This window comes from Sorex araneus, chromosome 9 (assembly GCF_027595985.1).
Source record: "Sorex araneus isolate mSorAra2 chromosome 9, mSorAra2.pri, whole genome shotgun sequence".
In the NCBI taxonomy this organism is placed as follows: domain Eukaryota; kingdom Metazoa; phylum Chordata; class Mammalia; order Eulipotyphla; family Soricidae; genus Sorex; species Sorex araneus.
Genome location: NC_073310.1, coordinates 13054025 through 13072582, shown reverse-complemented (window position 1 = coordinate 13072582; position 18558 = coordinate 13054025). Strand labels below are relative to the sequence as shown.

At 55.4% G+C, this 18558-nt stretch overlaps 1 protein-coding gene across 4 annotated transcripts in view; it reads left to right on the top strand.

The window, feature by feature from the left end:
- The window catches only part of SGSM1 (small G protein signaling modulator 1), a 59804-nt gene extending 42548 nt beyond the window's left edge, over nt 1-17256 (top strand). For all 4 annotated transcript variants that reach the window (XM_055146787.1, XM_055146785.1, XM_055146786.1 and 1 more), the window contains exons 18-25: nt 412-480; nt 2598-3179; nt 5802-5926; nt 7621-7703; nt 10599-10708; nt 13729-13825; nt 14742-14909; nt 15229-17256. In XM_055146787.1, the coding sequence (XP_055002762.1) occupies nt 412-480; nt 2598-3179; nt 5802-5926; nt 7621-7703; nt 10599-10708; nt 13729-13825; nt 14742-14909; nt 15229-15317 (1323 nt within the window). In that variant the 3' untranslated portion in view covers nt 15318-17256. The remainder of the gene's footprint in view (nt 1-411; nt 481-2597; nt 3180-5801; nt 5927-7620; nt 7704-10598; nt 10709-13728; nt 13826-14741; nt 14910-15228) is intronic.
- Nucleotides 17257-18558: the final 1302 nt, after the last annotated feature.

Below are 18558 nucleotides of genomic sequence, written 5' to 3'. Positions count from 1 at the left end.
CTCTCCTGTGTCCGGGTTGACGGGCCCTGGTGGGCTCTGAGAGCGGGAGCAGAACCGTAGCTGGGGAAGGCGGAGGAGCCCGGGGAGGCGTGAGCATCCCGTGGGCCAGGCCAGGTCACGTGACCAAAGAGCCTCGGCTGCTCGAGAACTCACCGGGAGTTACGGGGCGAAAGGCATCCCGAGGGCTAACGGGGAGCCCGTTTGGATTCTCTCGCTCCTGGGAGGTGAATCCGAGCAGGGGGCACTCTGAGAGGGGCCGCCGCCTCAGCCAGGCACCTCCGGCCAGCACAGACAGCTCGCGGCGGGACTCTGCCTCTACAAGCAGGCGGCGGGGGGTCCCAGTGCAGACTGCCTGGCTCGGGCCCCGCAGCTGGGACTCACCCGTGCTCCCTCTCGCCCCCTTCCTTGCAGTCCTCCCAGAGCTGCAGTTCTGGCCGCCAGAACGTCCGCCTGCAGAGTGATTCCAGCAGCAGCACCCAGGTGAGGTGACCCTTCCCGCAGCCCCCCCCCCCCGCCAGAGCTGCGGGCCGGGAGTGCCTTGCTTTGCCGACTAACGTAAAGCGCGCTTGTCTCCCACTCCCCCTCATCCCCACGGGTCCTCCCTAGCGGCAGCAGCGTGCTCTGTTCCCTTCCAGACCCCTCCCTAAGCCTTTGTGTGTATGTGATTGTGTCCACATGAGGGAAAAGACCCAGCAGTCATTTAAAATCGCTACACAGGAGGCTGGGGTGATAGCACAGCGGGGAGGGCGTTTGCCTTGCACGCGGCCAACCCGGGTTCGATTCCCAGCATCCCATAGGGTCCCCTGAGCACTGCTGGGAGTGATTTCTGAGTGCAGAACTAGGAATAACCCCTGTGCATCGCCAGGTGTGACCCAAAAAGAAAAAAATCACTACTACATGGGGGGGGGGGGCTGGAGTCATACAAAGGTACTTGCCTTGCATGTACCGAACCTGGTTCAATCCCCGCCATCCCATATGGTCCCCCAACCCCATCCCCTAGTAATTCCTGAATACAGGGCAGGGGTGACCACTGAGCATTGCCACATGTGACCCAAAAACTTTAAAAAAATAAAACAAAACAAAACAGCTCCATAAGGACCGTCCTGTGTGTTGTTCAGCAAGCTTCTGCTCGGTGACAAGGAGTGTTGACGCGTCTCACCGACTCTGAGGGAGGGAGAAGGCAGCGTACAGAGCGTGCACACACTGTGGCGTCATTTTTGTCATAGGAGGACCCAGTCGCGTGCCCGTGTGTGCGCGAAGCCAAGGGGCTGTGAGTGACCCTAACACTAAGCCAGAGGAGAACCTGTGTCGGGGGGAGAGGAGCCGGGGGAGAAACTACATTTGCCCCCGGTAGATCTTCTTTTCTAGCTTCCACTCTCGACACGGGTCATTTTCAGTGTGACTTAAAGCAATGTAAAATTTAAGAGAAATACATGAAAGAGCACATCAATGGTGTAACTACGCAGAGAAAAAATTTGAATCTCCCAGTGACCTGGAAATACGGGTGTCCTTCCTGGCCTGTGGTCCGAGGGCAGCAGAGGCCCCCGGTGACTCTTTAACACTTACCTGGAGGTGTTTCTCCTGGTAGCTCCTCTACGTACCTCTCTGTCTCTGTCTCTGTCTCTGTGTGTGTCTCTCTTTTTTTTTTTTGCTTTTTGGGTCACACCCAGTGATGCTCAGGGGTTACTCCTGGCTCTGCACTCAGGAATTACTCCTGGCAGTGCTTGGGGCACCATATGGGATGCTGGGAATCGAACCCGGGTCAGCCGCGTGCAAGGCAAACGCCCTCCCCGCTGTGCTATTGCTCCGGCCCCCTCTCTCTCTTTTTTCTCTCTGGATATCTCTTTTTCTCTGTATCTCTCTATCTTTTTCTCTATATCTCTGTCTGTCTCTCTCTCTCTCTTGATTTGGGGCCACACCCAGCAGTGCTCAATGCTTACTCCTGGCTCTGTGCTCCGGGGTCACTCCTGGTGGCCCTCAGGGGACCAACGTGGGGTGCTGGGGATGGGACCAATAATGCCCTACCCACTGTTCTCTCCAGCCCCTACATCTAACTTTTTTTTTTGAAAAGCGACTCCAACCGTCACACAAATGTGAGGCTTTCATTAACTCCTTCCTTACCATGTAAGCTACTTCACGCTGCTTTTATACCATTTTGATGGGTAGAAATTAGTCTTCTCCGCCTTCAGCTTCCTGGCACCCTCCCTCAGGGTCGGTCCCCTGTCTCTGCACTTCCAAGACGTAGAGATCACTTTTGCCGTGGGTGGGTGAGGGGGACGTCTGCTGCTGCCCAGGGGTTGCTCCTGGCCCTGTGCTCAGGAACTGCTCCCAGCAGTGCCCAGGGAACCATGCAGGGATGCGGGGGGTGGAGCCGGGGCCGGCCATGTGCAAGGCAGATGCCCTCCGGCCGTCTTGTCCTTACCCACGGGCACACGTCCTGCCGTGTACTGCCTCCGTCTGCTGACCGCGCACTCCTCCCCGTGTGCGTGCTCCGCGTTCCCGCCCATCCCCCACCGGTGGGTATTCCGGGCATCCCGGCCGCGCGCCCCGGGGACGGCCTGGCCCACGCGTGTCCGTGCGCCCCTGTCGCCCTCCAGGTGTTCGAGTCGGTCGACGAGGCGGAGCAGGCGGAGGCCGAGGGCCGGCCGGAGGAGAAGCAGCCCCGGCTGCCCAACGGGAGCCTGGCCAACGGGCCCTGCTCGCCGGACTCGGGCCACCCCTCCTCCCACAACTTCTCGTCCGGCCTCTCGGAGCACTCGGAGCCCAGCCTGAGCGCCGAGGACAGCGTCCTGGACGCCCAGCGCGGCGCCGTGCCGGGGCTCCGGCCGGCGGACAGCAGCGGGGCGGAGGACGGGCCGAGCAGCGAGGCCACCACGTCCCGGGACGAGGCCCCCCGCGAGGAGCTGACCGTGCAGGACAGCCTCGAGAGCGACCTCCTCGCCAACGAGAGCCTGGACGAGTTCATGTCCGTCCCCGGCAGCCTGGACGTGGCCACCCTGCCCGAGAAGGAGGGCTGGGCCGGCCGGGAGGCCGAGCGGCGCGGCCACGGCGACAGCGAGGACAGCCTGTCCGAGGAGCCCGAGATGGAGAGCCTCTTCCCGGCCCTGGCCGCGCTGGCCATCACCCCGCCGGCCCTCACCGAGACCTCGCCCGTGTCCTCCAGCGGCGTCACCTACTCCGTAAGCCGTGCCCCTCCCCCCACCGCACCCCAGAGACAGGCAGGACCCCCCCACCCCACCCCGGGAGAGAAGGGAAGGGGGAACCCGGGCACAGCACGGCGGCTCAGGAGCCAGATCCCAGCTGACCGCTCAGCCTTCCCCCCGAGCAGGCTCTCGGCCCCCGTCTCTCAGCTCCCTTCTCTCCTGAGCCGTTGTCAGACTTCTCGGGGAGGTCCCCGATGCCGGCACAAATCGCCAGAAACATCCCGGCCAAGCGGGCACCACGGCCGGCGTCTCAGTCGAGACGCAGCCGCACTGTCTCCTCTGGCGCTTCACTTCTCTGAGTGGTTGTGGGTTTTTTTGGCCTTTTTTAAAATTTAATTTAATTTTTTTTTTTTGCAACACTGTTCATGATTGGATGTCAGTCCTACAGTATAACAACACCCATCCCAGCACCCGTGTCCCCGGGGCTGGAGTGATAGCACAGCGGGTAGGGCATTTGCCTTGCACACGGCAGACCCGGGTTTGATTCCCAGCATCCCATATGGTCCCTGAGCACGGCCAGGGGTAATTCCTGAGTGCAGAGCCAGGAGTAACCCCTGTGCATCACCAGGTGTGACCCAAAAAGCAGAAAAAAGAGAACCAGCACCCATGTCCTCACCATCAGCCCCTCCCCGCCCCCACCTCCTCCATAGCAGGCACTTTTCTTCTCTCTTCTCTCCTCTCTCTCTCTCTCTCTCTCTCTCTCTCTCTCTCTCTCTCTCTCTCTCTCTCTCTCTCTCTCTCTCTCTCTCTCTCTCCTTTGGGCACTGTGGTTTGCAAAATTGATACTGAAAGCTTGTCCAGAATATCCCTCACCTACTTTTAACCCTCAGTTCTTGTCCACCATGATCATTCCCAGTCAGAAGAGAGACAGATAAAGAATGACTGCATTCATTTGTGGTATAATATATATATATATATGCATATATATGTCACTATATCACTGTCATCCCGTTGTTCATTGATTTGCTCAAGTGGGTGCCAGTACTGTCTCCATTTGTCCTAGCCCTGAGATTTTAGCAGCCTCTCTTTACTCGTCCTTCCCAAAGGTGCCGCATTGGAGGCTCTTTCAGGGTCAGGGGAATGAGACCCATCATTGTTACTGTTTTGGGCCTATGAATATGCCACGGGGAACTTGCCAGGCTCTGCTGTGCGGGCAGGATGCTCTCGGTACCTTGCCAGGTTCTCCGAGAGGGAGAACTAGAGAATAAGAGATCATGTGCCAGATGGTTTCAGTAGCAGTGCCGGGAACAGCAGCAGAAATATGTAGTGGAAGACTAATATCCATAGCCGGGGAAACAGGGATTAGTAAGACTGGTCAGTGGTTGGAACTGACCACACGTGTGTGGGGGGGCTGAGGGTAGGTAAGATAGAGAAGAGGCCATTGTTTTTTTTTTTGGGGGGGGACAGGGGTGAGGGCATACCTAGTGGTGTTCAGGGCTTCCTCCTGGCTCTGCTCTCGGGGATCATGCCTGGCAGAGCTTGGGGGACTGTCTGGGGTGCCAGGGATCAACCCCGGGTTGGCTGCACGCAAGGCCAGCCCCCTGCCTGCTGCCCCATCACTCCCGCCCCTGCCTCTCAGTGCTCGTCATTTGGAAACAGGCTCGATTTCTTGTGACTTTACCTGTTGCCTTATTCAAAGTCTCCAGAAGGTAAATCCTCTTTGGAGGGTTTGTTTTCCCTTGTCCTAAACACACAGGGGCATAACCTGAAATCCCTTGAGATTTCATCCCAGTTATCGCAGTCTGAACTACCAGCAGGCCTAAACGATGACCCCCCACGTTCAGATGGGTCAATACGCAGGATGCCAGTTCCCGTACTTAGTTTGGCACCTGTGTGTTCACAACGCAGTTTCCCAGAGACCCGCCAGCGTTAGTGGTGTTTTCCAGCTTTCCCTGACTGGGAGGGCGGCTCTTGGGGCCCGGCCCTGATGCTGGAAACTCTCTCACTGAATTCTGTAACTGTTGGGTCAGGGCCGGGGCGGGGGTGAAGGGAGGAGAAAAGGTGGAACAGAGACCCTCGCAGCCTGAGTTAAGTTTTCCCCACTTGGCGACATCTTTCTCGACAAAGCTAACCTTGGTATTTTTCTGCCTTTCTGGGTGAATGTTTAGCCGCTAAAAATTATTAAAGGAAGTATTTCTATAAAGAAAAAGTATTTCTACAAAGAAAAGCATTTTCTTGCTCTGTCCTTGAGCCAGGGCCTCAGGATGGTTGGGGCGCGGCCTCAGGCCCGGCGTGGTGCCAGAGTTAAACCTCTGTCCAGTTGGTCTAGGGTTCCTCTAGGGTTCCTACCAGAAAGGGACATCATGTCCCACTCGCGTTCCGACACTCCTTTAGTTTCCTCCTAAAATAGCTGTTGACTCAGTGCTCCTCAAAATGTAACTTTTTTGGCTCAAAAAAAAAAAAATTTGGAAGAATGTTGGTCATATGAAGTCCGAGAGCTAACAACAAACCATAGAAACCCAGTCCCCCGTTGGGTCCAGGTAAAGGATATTTTCAGTGATGGCAGGAGAGGGTTGGCAGGAAGAGGCCCTCGGGCCGCACGAGATGTGGGGTGACGCTCTTCTTCCCTTCCCTTCCCTCCCTCCCGGGGGCCCCCAGCCCGAGTTGCTGGACCTGTACACGGTGAACCTGCACCGCATTGAGAAGGATGTGCAGAGGTGTGACCGCAACTACTGGTACTTCACCCCCACCAACCTGGAGAAGCTTCGCAACATTATGTGCAGGTGCTGGACGGGGACAGAGTGGGGAGGGGGGCTGGGGTGGGCGGATCTGGAAGGAAGTGGGCGTGGATGGCACATGGGTGGCAGACGTGCGGCTCAAGGGGACCAAGGTCCCTGCCCGCTGGGCCCGTGCCCACTGGACTCTTCTTCCTGCCCACACTGAGCAAAGGGCAGTGACAGGACTTGAGGGCATTTATTAAGCGCCTGCTGCATACCGGGCACTTTATACCTGAGCCTTTTACTGACATAGTATCCCGGAGGCCTCACAACAGAACCAGGAGATGTCCCCCTCTGTAGGTGCAGTGACAGAGGCTCAAGTAGGTGCCACCCTGGCCAGTGTCCCCCCGCTGAGTAGCGGCTAATCAGGAAGACTTCCTCTCTGCGCTCAAGAACCTGGACTTCGTTGCTCTAAGCCACGATCCAGGCCTGCGTGCTTTTCTCCACTGAAATGTTTGTGCTGGTATTTCTCACACCCTGAAAGTCACCCGCAGCTCATTAAAAAACCAGATCAAGGCTCGGGATGCAGCTCACTGGTGCCATGCACGCCTTGCTCAGTGAGTCCCTTGGGTTCAGCCCCATCCTTGCACAAGCAAACAAAAAGCCTCAACCCACAAAGGGTGTCAAAGGTTCCTAGGCTTATGGAGAATCTGCTCAGCCAGAGCCGTAGCATAATGGAGAGGGCACTTGCCTTGCACACGGACAACCTGGGTTCGGTACCTGGCATCCAGTATAGTTCCCTGAGCACTAGAGTGACCCGAGTGCAGAGCCAGGAGTAAGCACTGAGCATCACCAGGTGTGGCTCAAAAATGGAAGGAAGGAAGGAAGGAAGGAAGGAAGGAAGGAAGGAAGGAAGGAAGGAAGGAAGGAAGGAAGGAAGGAAGGAAGGAAGGAAGAAGAAAAGAAGGAAGAAAGGGAGAGGAAGGAAAAGAGAAAGAAAGAAAGAAAGAAAGAAAGAAAGAAAGAAAGAAAGAAAGAAAGAAAGAAAGAAAGAAAGAGAGAAAGAGAGAAAGAGAGAAAGAGAAAAAGAAAAGAAGAAAGAAAGAGAAAGAAAGAAAGAAAGAGAGAGAGAGAAAGGAAAAGAGAAAAAGAGAAAAAGAAAAAGAAGAAAGAAAGAAAGAGAAAGAAAGAGAGAAAGGAAAAGAAGAGAAAAAGAGAAAAAGAAAAAGAAGAAAGAAAGAGAAAGAAAGAAAGAAAGAAAGAAAGAAAGAAAGAAAGAAAGAAAGAAAGAGAAAAAGAAAAAGAAGAAAGGAAAGAAAGAAGAGAAAAAAAGAAAAAGAAAGAAAGAGAAAGAAAGAGAGAAAGAAAGAAAGAAAGAAAGAAAGAAAGAAAGAAAGAAAGAAAGAAAGAAAGAAAGAAAGAAAGAAAGAAAGAAAGAAAGAAAGAAAGAAAGAAAGGGGAGAGAGAGAGAAGGGAGGGGAAGGGAGGGAGGGAATCCTCAGTCACCAGAGAAATGCCACTGCCAGCATGTCCTCCCAATCCACATGCCTCACTCTTCTCTAATGTGTCTTTGTCACGGGGGTGGTCCGAGAGGTGGGCTTTTGTGGAGAGTCATCCCGATGCCTGGGCAAAGAATGCTCGAGAGACCCATTCTGTGGGCCGGAAGCTTAGGGGGCTTCGTGGGCGGGGCGGGGAGCAGCAGCGGGCGGGGGCGAGCGGCTGGCTCGGGCAGGCTCATCCCTGGCCTCTCTCCCCTGCAGTTACATCTGGCAGCACCTGGACGTCGGCTATGTCCAGGGCATGTGCGACCTCCTGGCTCCGCTGCTGGTCATACTGGACGACGGTGAGTCCGTCTCCCTCTCAGCACTCAGGGCACAGTGTCCCGTGCACTGCATGGGAGGGGCTGGCCTGGCCTTGTGGATCCCTGGGAGATCCGTTCAGGGGCGCTGAAGACCCCGAGTGGGGTAAACATTCAGGCCCCAGCAAAAGGAAAGTCGCCCTTTTCCGTACTGGCCAACCCCCAATATCCCACTCAGCCTCTGGGAGCCAGTGGAAGCACATGACGTGTATGGAAACTGTGGTCTCAACGCTACTGTGAGTCTGAACTGTTCCAGAATATAAAATAAGGGGGGAAAATGAGTGAGAGCCCCCTGTGCTTTGGGAAACCTTCATTTGGGTGGTTGGTTGGCTGGTTGGACGGACCATGCCCTGCTTACTTACTTTTTTTTTTTGCTTTTTGGGTCACACCCAGTGATGCTCAGGGGTCACTCCTGGCTCATGCACTCAGGAATTACTCTTGACGGTGCTCAGGGGACCCTATGGGATGCTGGGAATCGAACCCGAGTTGGCTGTGTGCAAGGCAAACGCCCTACCCGCTGTGCTATCGCTCCAGCCCCCTTGCTTACTTACTTTTGGGAGCCCGCGGCTTACTTCCGGCCCTGCACTCAGGAGTTACTCCTGGTGGTGCCTTGGTGCCACAGGGGACTATATGGGATGCTGGGGATCGAACCCCGTCAGCCACTTGCAAGGCAAGCGCCCTCACCATTTTACTTACCTAGCATGAATCCTCTGGGGAAAAAAAAAAAATCAAACATTTCTCAACTATTTTATTTCCTTTTTGTTGTTAGTTTTTGGGCCTCACCCAGTGATGCTCAGGGGTTACTCCTGGTTCTGCACTCAGGAATCACTCCTGGTGGTGCTCAGGGAACTATATGGGATGTCAGGGATGGAACCCGGGGTGGCCACGTGCAAGGCAAAAACCCTAACCTCTGTGCTATTGCTCCAGCCCCTCTGCTTCTTTCTTTAACGGTGTATTAAATAATATGATCCAGGTTCCTTTACCCCTGGTTTCTCAAAACCTTCTTAACATGCTAGAGGAATCAACCCTTTGGGCAATAGTTCCTAAAGTTATTTGGCCTTTCTTTTTTTTTTTTGCATATTGCCTATAAATGTGTTGTTTGAAGTTGGTGTCTCCCAAACACTAAGCATTTCATGAAACAGAAATTTTTAAAAACGGAAAAGTGGGTTGAAGAGTTAGAACAGTAGGTAAGGCACTTGCCCCGTACACAGCCAACTCTGGTTTGATCTCCGGCATCCCAAATGGCTCTATGAGCACCACCAGGAGTCATCCCTGAGCTCAGAGCCAGGAGTAAGCCCTGAACACCACCAGCTGTGGCCCAGAAAATCAAAAGAGAAAAGAAAACTTGGGAATAACTGCTGTTAGGTGTTTATTTGTTTGGGGGCCACACCCCAGTGATGCTCGTGGATTACTGCTGGAATTATTACTCAGGAATTATTCTGGGCAGTGCTTGGGGGCCATATGGGATGCCAAGGATCAAATCCAGTGTTGGCCATGTGCAAGGCAAACACCCTACCCATTATCCTATGGCTCCGGCTCCTGTCAGGTGTATGCTACATAGAATAAGGGTATTTTTTTTTAATTTTTATTATATCACCATGTGGAAAGATACACAGTTTTCAGGTTTATGTTTCAGTTATACAATATTCAAACACCATCCCTTCACCAGTGCCCATATTCCACCACCAGAATCCCCAGTATACCCCCCGCCCCCACTGTATAACTGATGAATTTCACTTCATTTTCTCTTTACCTTGATTACGTTCCATATTGCAAAACAAAACTCACTATTGTTGTTGGAGTTTCCCCCCAAGAAAGACAGCCTTACTAAGGAAGCATTTGATAATTGGTTTTCCATTAAAAGATTGTATGATTTTAGTTTTTAGAAAAGGTTCCGGCGGCCGGGACCATTTGGAGTTCGGGCTGGCGCTGCCCCACTCCAGTGCCCCCCCGCAGCTCGGATGTGTTCCAGTCCCGCAACCCGGAGCCGTGTTAGTTGCTGCTCACTGTCGCCAGGGCTCCATTTGGAGAAGGCGTCCCAGCTGTACCTCCTCCGTCTGGATCCCTGGTGTTGTTGGCCCGGATTCTGGTCCGGAGCATTTCTCCGGCTGCGTTGCTCACCAGCCTGCCTGGCCTCTTCTCTGTTCAATGTAAATAAGGATTTTTTTTTTTAAAAGACTACAAAAGTAAAAAAAGAAAAGAAGGGAGGAGAGGAAGAGAGGAGGGAGAAAGGAAAGGAAGAAAGGAGGCAGGAAGGGAAGGGAGTGGGGAGGAAGGAAGAATGGAAGGAAGGAAGCAAGGGAGGGAGGAAGGAAGGAAGCTTTTATGAAAAGAAAGGGCAGCCAGGGCTGGAGTGATAGCACAGCGGGGAGGGCATTTGCCTTGCATGTGGCCAACCCGGGTTGATTCCCAGCAACCCATATGGTCCCCTGAGCACCACCAGGAGTAATTCCTGATCAAATAGCCAGGAGTAACCCCTGTGCATTGCCAGGTGTGACTCAAAAAAAGCAAAAAAAAAAAAAAAAAGCAGCCTTAAAAGAAAGGTTATTTCAACAGTGGTCATGTGATAGTTATTTACTCATTTAAAGTGGGAGAGAGCCCTTGAGACCACAGGTCTCTCACTTGGCTGTACTTCTTAACCAATTCATAAGACCGTGGCATTACCGGCTGGAGCAATAGCACAGCAGGGAGAACGTTTGCCTTGCACGCGGCCAACGCAGGTTCAATTCCCAGCATCCCATTTGGTCCCCGGAGCACCACCAGGAGTGATCCTGAGTGAAAAGCCAGGAGTCACCCCTGTGCATCGCCGCGTGTAACCCAAAAAGAAAGACCATGGCATTGGGCCGTGCAGCTTGACCGTCTCTCCCGTTCTTTCCCCAGAGGCGCTTGCTTTCAGCTGCTTCACAGAGCTCATGAAGAGGATGAACCAGAACTTCCCCCACGGAGGTGCCATGGACACCCACTTTGCCAACATGAGGTCACTCATCCAGGTATGTCCCTGTCCTCCTCCATAATCTAACAAACGCCAGCTCCTTAGGTGGGCTTGTAATCCACTTAATAAGCCAAGCCTCGCTTAACCCACCTCAGTAGCTCAATCCCCTTAACTCGACTCAGGTCAACCCAACTCAGCCCCAGTGGATTGAACTCAACTCAGTTCAGTCCAGCCTCTGGATCGAGTTTTTTTAAATGGAACCAAAGAGCTCAGTTTAGCTCAGTTTCAACTCAGCGTTTCCTGCGTCCAGATACTCTGGTGACTGTTGTGAACAGGACATGGCCCCCAGCCTCTTAATGACATTTGTCTGTTGTGGTCCTTTTCCTCAAAGTCATGTTGGGGTGTAGTGTATACATGGATCATTGCTGAGATCTCCTTTATGGGCCTTTTTTGAATGTTGGAGATGGTGGTTTTTAGAACTTTTGGTTATGAAGCCCTCACTGGGCTCTAATTTCAGAGTGTCTCCTGGAGGAAGCCCCACACCATTATTTTTTTTTCCTTTTCCTTTTTTTTAAAAATATTTTTATTTTAATGAATCATCATGAGATACAGTTACAGACTTATACATTTTCATGATTACATTTCAATCAAACATTATTCGAGTACCCATCCCTCCACCAGTGCTCATTCTCCACCACCAATGTTCTCAGTATCCCTCCCGTCAGCCCCCTTCCCCTCCCCCTGCCTCTGTGGCAGGCACACTCCCTCTTACGCTCTCCCTCCTTTTGGGTGTTACGGTTTGCAACACAGGCACTAAGCAGCCATCCTGTTTGGTCCGTAGCCTACTTTCAGTACGCATCTCCCATCCCGAGTGATCCCTCCAACCATCATTTGCTTAGTGGCCTCTTCTCCATCCCACCTGCCTTTTCCCCCAGCACATGAGACCGGCTTCCAAGCCGTGGGGCCACCCTCCTGGCCTTTCTCTCTGCCATCCTTAGGTGTTATTCTCCTATTCTGTGACTTTATACTCCACAAAGCCCCATACCATTATCATTCCTCTCCAGCCCCTGGCAACCACTAATCCGCTTTCCAGTCTCTGTATATTTATTTATTTACCTCTCCTGGATGTATAAAAGGAAGGACTCACCACGGGTCCTGTGTGTCTGGCTTCCTTCACTCTGCATGTTTTCCCAGCTCATCCGTGTTGTAGCATGTGTCAGAACTTCACTCCTTTCGGTTTTGTTTCTTTTCCCACTCTTGGGCCAGAGATCAGACCCAGGGCTCCGTCCGTCCGTGCAGGGCCCGTGCTCTGGCCCTGAGCTGTAGCCCTACCCCGCCTCATTCCTTTTGGTCATCGAGTAATGTATCATTGCACGGACACTTTTAGGTCAGTGTCCAAAGAGCCCTCTGGGCTCTCCGATGCCTGCTACTGCTTTGCCACCGTCGTACCTGGTTTTCCTGGACACCCGTGCTTTCCTTCCTCTCTGGATGTGCCTGGAATTGGCGCCACGACTGCACTTGACATTTCCCTCCGTGGCACGGGGCGCTACTCTCTCGAGCGCCTCACGGACGCTTCCCTGTGCATCACGTTCATGACAGTCCTTCCGGCGGGTGTGACAGGGTGTGCTTGGGTGTGCCCAACAAATGACGAGCATCTCTCGCCTTTGGCCGTTAGCCTTGCTTCTTTGGAGAAATTGCTGGCTTCAGTCGGGAGAGGTTGATTTTCTGTTTTTGTTTTTTTTTTTTAATTTTTAAAAAAACTTTATAAGGTAGTTCACAATATTTGATATCATTTAATATTCAGACACCAATCCCACCACCATTATACCTTCCCAACACCATATTTTGGATGTTTCCATCCCACTCCCCAATCCCTGTCCCAAAGCAGAGCTGAAATCCTGTATTTTGTATTGTTATATACAAAATATATACAAATATATACAAAATACAAAAATTTCGTGGCTGAAAATGCCACAAAAAAGTATCCTTAGAGGAAAGAGTGTGAAGATTGTTCTATTTCACCAGGGGCCATTAAGACCTTCTATAAGATACCACTAGCATGTTGTTAAAGATTGAGCCTTGTGTGCTTTTGTGTATATAGCTGTAAATATCATCACTGCTCATCGATTTGTTCGAGCGGGCACCAGTAACGTCTCTCATTGAGAGACTTATTGTTACTGTTTTTGGCATATCCAATACGCACGAGTAGCTTGCCAGGCTCTGCCATGCGGGCTCGATACTCTCGGTAGCTTGCCGGGCTCTCCGAGAGGGGCAGAGGAATCGAATCGGGTCCGCTGCATGAAAGGCGAACACCCAACCGCTGTGCTATCGCTCCAACCCCATCTGTAAATATATATATATATATATGTTTATATATACATATGTGTATATATATGTATGTGCATATATATATATATATATATATATATATATATATGTTTCCCTGAGATTGGTTACCTGCTACTGTGACCCCATCAAATGTGGCACGGTACTCTTGACATATGGGCAGGGAGTGTCCTATGAAGCGTCACATGGCCGCACTCGTGGGTGGGTGAGGCTCTCTCGGCCCAAGCGTGTGGAGAGTGGCCTTGTGCGTGGCGGCGGGTGAGTTCTGGAGGTTTTCGGCTGCCGGGGCTGGGTCCCTTGGGGCGGGGAGGGGTCTCACCCACCCCCCTTTGGGGCGCCCTGAGTGAAACAGCCTGGCTCGGGGGCCAGTGGCATGGCTATGGCGGGCGTCATGTGAGGCCCCCTTCTGGGAGAGAAGGACGCGTGATCTGGATGGTGGCCAGAGACGAAATTACCTGGCACCAGCCAGAGGTGGCTTATGAGCTTGATGGCTGAGTTGCTGGAGATGGGGGGTGGGGAGATCATCGTTCCCAGCCCTGTTGGACCCCGAGTGGAGAGGTTGATTTTCAATTCAAATTCTGGACCTGTTTGTTTTCCTTGAACCCCCTCAGAGCTTCGAGGTGTGTGGGGGGGCGGGGTGCACCCACCATCGCTTCCTGAGGGGTCTCCTCTGTGGTAGCTCTCTCCAGGAAGCAGACGCCCCCCACCCCCTTCCTTTCCTTCCTCCTGCAGATCCTCGACTCCGAGCTCTTCGAGCTGATGCATCAGAACGGGGACTACACTCACTTCTACTTCTGCTACCGCTGGTTCCTGCTGGATTTTAAGCGAGGTACCGACCTTTGACTGGAGCCCGGTTCCGAGACTTGCGGGCCAGGCTGGGGCAGTCGGGTCCCGTGGGGCCGGGGAACAGGCAGCGCATCAGCTCCGTGGCTCCCGTCCCCTGCTTGTCTCCCAGTGACACCGTGCAGGCGCGTTTCCTGTTGACAGAGGAGGAAGTGAGGGCCAAGAACCATGGAGCCCGGAGCCAGGAGTGGTGGAGCCCCGGCCCCGCCCACCTTCCTCTCCCACCCAGAACTCGGAAGCGCAGGGGGCTGTTCTCAGGGGCCCGAGGACATAACGGCACTTTACGATGGTGCCGGTTCAGGGCGATGCCGAGAATGACCCGTGTCCAGCCTCCGTGCTGGCCAGCCCCCGCAGAGCCCTTCCTGGGTGTTGCCTCCTCAGCCGTCTGCGGCTGTGGCAATCACCCACTTAGGGATGAGGGAAGATGAGGCCATAGCGAGGGAGAGTAGGAAGGGATGAGCCAGGATCCAGCCCTCCCGGGACAGGGACAGGCCTTGCTTGGAGCCTTTGGGCCAGACCCAGAGGCGGCCGTCAGCTCTTCCTGTTCGCATCCCCCCCCCCCCCGCCACCACGGGTGCCGAGGGAGTGGGGAGGGGTAGGAGAAGAGAGGGCACGGGTTCCAGAGGCCGGGCGGGGACAGGGCGCTGCCCGTCAGCCCTGCCCGGGCTCCCGTCTTCACCCACTGACCGTGAGAGCTGGACATTGACAGATCTGGCCGGGGCGTCTCTCGTGTGTCCTCTCGAGGGAGTCTGGGGGTCCTGGGGGGGTCAGAGAAACGGCCGCGTCCAGGTCTCCTGCCGGCCTGGACTCCCCTGGGCGCTGCCCCAGAACAGAAGCAGGGGTGGGGTGGGCCAGGTCCGACTCCCGTCCTGCGACGCACAGACGTGTGTCTGTGCCGGCAGAACTGGTGTACGATGACGTCTTCTCCGTCTGGGAGACCATCTGGGCGGCCAAACACGTCTCGTCGGCCCACTACGTGCTGTTCATCGCCCTGGCGCTGGTGGAGGTGTACCGCGACATCATCCTGGAGAACAACATGGACTTCACCGACATCATCAAATTCTTCAACGGTACCAGCGCCCGCCCGGGGGGCAACGCCCGCTGGGGCACCCGGAGGGAGGAGGGAGGGGGCTGGAGCCAGCGCCCTGCAGGCAGGCGGTGGGGGGGCAGCTAGTAGGGAAGCCCCCGGGCTCGGCGTCTGGCCGGGCCTCGGTTCTGTTTCCTTAACAAGAAGGACCCAGGTGTCCTCAGGTCGCGTTGGGCCTCCCGTGTCCCTGAGAAGTCGGCCCTGAGCTGGCCTGCGCGTTGGGGGTCGTGCCGGGGGTGGGGGGGCAGGGCGGGGGGGGGGACACGGAAAGCGCCTCACGCCCCGTTGCCTCCTGCTTTCAGAGATGGCCGAGCGGCACAACGCCAAGCAGGTCCTGAGGCTGGCCCGGGACCTCGTGTACAAGGTGCAGACGCTCATCGAGAACAAGTGAGGCCCCGCCGGCCGCCCGCCGCCCGCCCCGCCCCTCACGTTCCCTCCCGGCCTCCCCCAGGCCGGGTGCTGGTGTGTGTTCACGCGCGTGGACTCCCGTGCCAAGGCCAGCCGCCGCCCCCCGCCCCACCACGACCGTTGGCCGCCCACCAAGGGCCAGTTTCCGCCTTACGTTTTCCTGTCTCACCAAAGATGGCACAAGCCCGGGGTCCTCCACCCTCGTGGGACTTGGGGGGTGGGGGGGCCGATGGACCGCATTGTCGGGGGAGCCTCTGGGTTTGGGGTTCCCGGAACGACCGCCGCCTTTCTGTCCCTCCGGCTGCTCTCTGGGTCCAGCCGGGTGGGGCGGGGCGAGGAGTTTTGGGGGGAAACCGAGGCCAGAGAGAGGCCTGCGCGCCCGCTCCAGCCTTCAGGGGGGTTGAGGAGTGACGGTCCCAGCAGGAGGCGGGGACCTGCGAGAGGGTCTCAGTGGGGGTCCTCAGTGCTATTGTAAAATGGGGTTGGGCCCGGGTCGTGGGATGTCAGATCGCATCCCTGGCGCCCACCCGCTAGCTAGGTGCCCGGAGCCCCCTCCACCCGCCCCAGTTGTGGCACCCGAAATGTCTTAGTCCTCGCAAAAGGAGGGGGAGGGCAGGCTGGCCCAGGTGAGGGGTGCTGGCTGGCCCGGAGCAGGGCAGGGGTGCTGTGGGATCCCCTCCCCCACCCTGTGCCCTCGACACCTCCCCCCTCCCGACCATCAGAGGAGGCGCGCTGCACACCGGGCCCCCCCGCCTCTCCTGGCTTAGGGGGTCTCTCTGTGCTCCAGCCCCCGCCAGGAGAAACTCCTCCTGTTTCCAGGGACGGTGCCTCTGGCAGGGCCAAAGGGAGCCAGAAAGCAACCAGCTGCGCCTGCCCAGGGACCCCCTGACACACACACTGCCCCCCCAGCCCCCAGCCTCTTGCTCAGAAGGCGTTGTCTTTCCCGCCCCCCCCCACCCCCGGGGCCAAGCACGCCTGAGGTGGGGAGGTGTGTGTCGGGTAGAGTCCCTTACGCAGTGCGGGTGGCGGGGAACCTGCCCCTCCGTTGCCCGTGTCCGTCAGGGACAGTGACGATGAGGAGGGCAGGTCACCCGGGGCGGGATCCTGGCACCAGGGTGCTGCTGGGGTCGGCACACAGCCCCCTCCCCGTCCTCACACCAGCCGCCAGGAGTCGGCCAGCAGACCAGGCCGGCAGTCGTCTGTCATCCCTGGGGGCTGTGTCCCCAACTCGGCTCTGAGGAGGCCCAGGGCAGGGGTGTGGGAGGGGGCAGGAATGCCCTCCCCAGAGAGGACAGGGCTTTCGAGAGGGGCTGATGCCCAAGCAGCACTTTGAAGCATGAGTCCTGCAGGGGGTCGAGAAACCCACCCCGCCTGCTGGCTGGCGTCCCCCCACGGGCCCCGCGCTGCCCGCTGTCCCCACGGGGGCCTCAGTCACAGGCGGGATGGACGTGGTGACCGGGATGGCCCGTGCCCGCACAGAGTGCCCCTTGCAGGTCGCCCTCCTCTCCCCGCCCCTCCCGCCCCTTCCCACGGAAACAGTCTGCAAACAGCCCCTCACCCGGCTGTCACCATGGCAATGCCCAGGTCCCGGGCCGGGTGGCTCCCGGCGACCCGGTCAGCAGGCTGGTCCCAAAGCACAGCCCCCCTCGCCCGTGCCCTCCTGTCCAGAGATGCGTCGCGGTCGTGATTTGGAACAGCTCGTACTCCCGTGGCTTTCCGTGCTGCTTCCGGTCTCGTACGTCTGTGTCCTCGTGTCCTGGAGCCGCCGAGCGTGTCCGTGGCGGGGGTGGGGGGTCCTGTCTGTGGAACACCCTCCTCCTCCTCTCAGTGTTACCAGCATCTCTTCTGTTGACCACAGAGTTGTGTCTATCTAGAGAGAAAGAATATATATATATATCTATATTAAAAAGCAGACGTGTGTACGCGTGTGTGTGTGTGTGTGTGGTCTCAGTTATTTTCATTGTTTTCTGTATGCGGGGGTAGGGGGGGTTGAATGGAGAAGAAGGACCTTGGCTTTGGAAGAACTCCCTCGGGTGCCGTCTCCGTGCGAAAGCCACCTGGCCGTGCCCCAACAAGTGTGAGGCAGGTGGATTCTGCCCGTACCAGCCATGACAGGGTGTGTGACAAACATCCTCGAGCATCCTCGAGCATCCGGAGTCAGGAGCCATGAGTCAGGATCCTCGAGCATCCTCGAGCATCCTGACTCGCAGGGATGCCGTCCTGCCAGCGCGATCAGCCATTGGTCGGAGGTCCCTTTCGTCACTCCCTGTCTCTGCAGTCGGTCGCTGATTGGCTGGTCGTTGACTTGGGGGAGTCTCCTGCAGCTCCGCGTGGAGAAGCTGACCGAGCATCCCCCACAGTTATTTTCCAGCTCCCCTAAATCAAGTCCCTCGGGATCCCCTGCATTCGCCCTTTCTGCTAAAGCAGAGAGGGTGGAGGACTGGAGGGACAGCACCGTGGGCAGGTGCACACAGCTGGCCCAGGTTCCACCCCAGGCACCCAAAGTGGTTCCCTCAGGCCCCACCGGGAGTGATCCCAGAGCACAGAACCAGGAGTCATCCCTGAGCACTGCCAGGGCTTAAGTAAATAAATAAACCCCCCAAAAATAAATTTTTTAAATTAAAATAAAAACTATCTTGCTTTATTTTTTTTAAAAAAACTATATTGCTTTATAAAACAACACGCCATAGCCATGCTGCCGGACCCCGCACCAGGCTGTTTCGCTCAGGGCACCCCAGCACGAGTAAACCTATCCCTGGATAGGTTTTAAATTTTTTTAAAATAGGGTTGTTTTTTTTTTTGTTCTTTTTTAATTTAAATTTTATTGAATCACCTTGTGGAGGGTTACATAGTTCTCAGGATTATGTCAGTTATACAATACTCAAACACCCTTCCCTTCACCCGTGCCCATATTCCATCACCAACCACCCCATTATACCTCCCACTCCCCCCCTCCCCCCGCCCCCCCCAGTTCCCACCCTTGTAAGTGATAAGTTTCACTTCGTTTACGCTTTATCTTGGTTACATTCGATGTTTCAACACATAACTCAGTATTGTTGCTAGGGTTTCCCCCCAAAAAAGAAAATACAGTCCTACTGTCAAGGAAGCATTTAATAGCTCTCCATTGCTGAGAATGTACAGATATTAAGTCCCGCTGTTTGTTACATAACTTTTCTATTTTTTTCCCCCTTCGTCCCGTCCCGCGCCACCGAGATCACACCTGT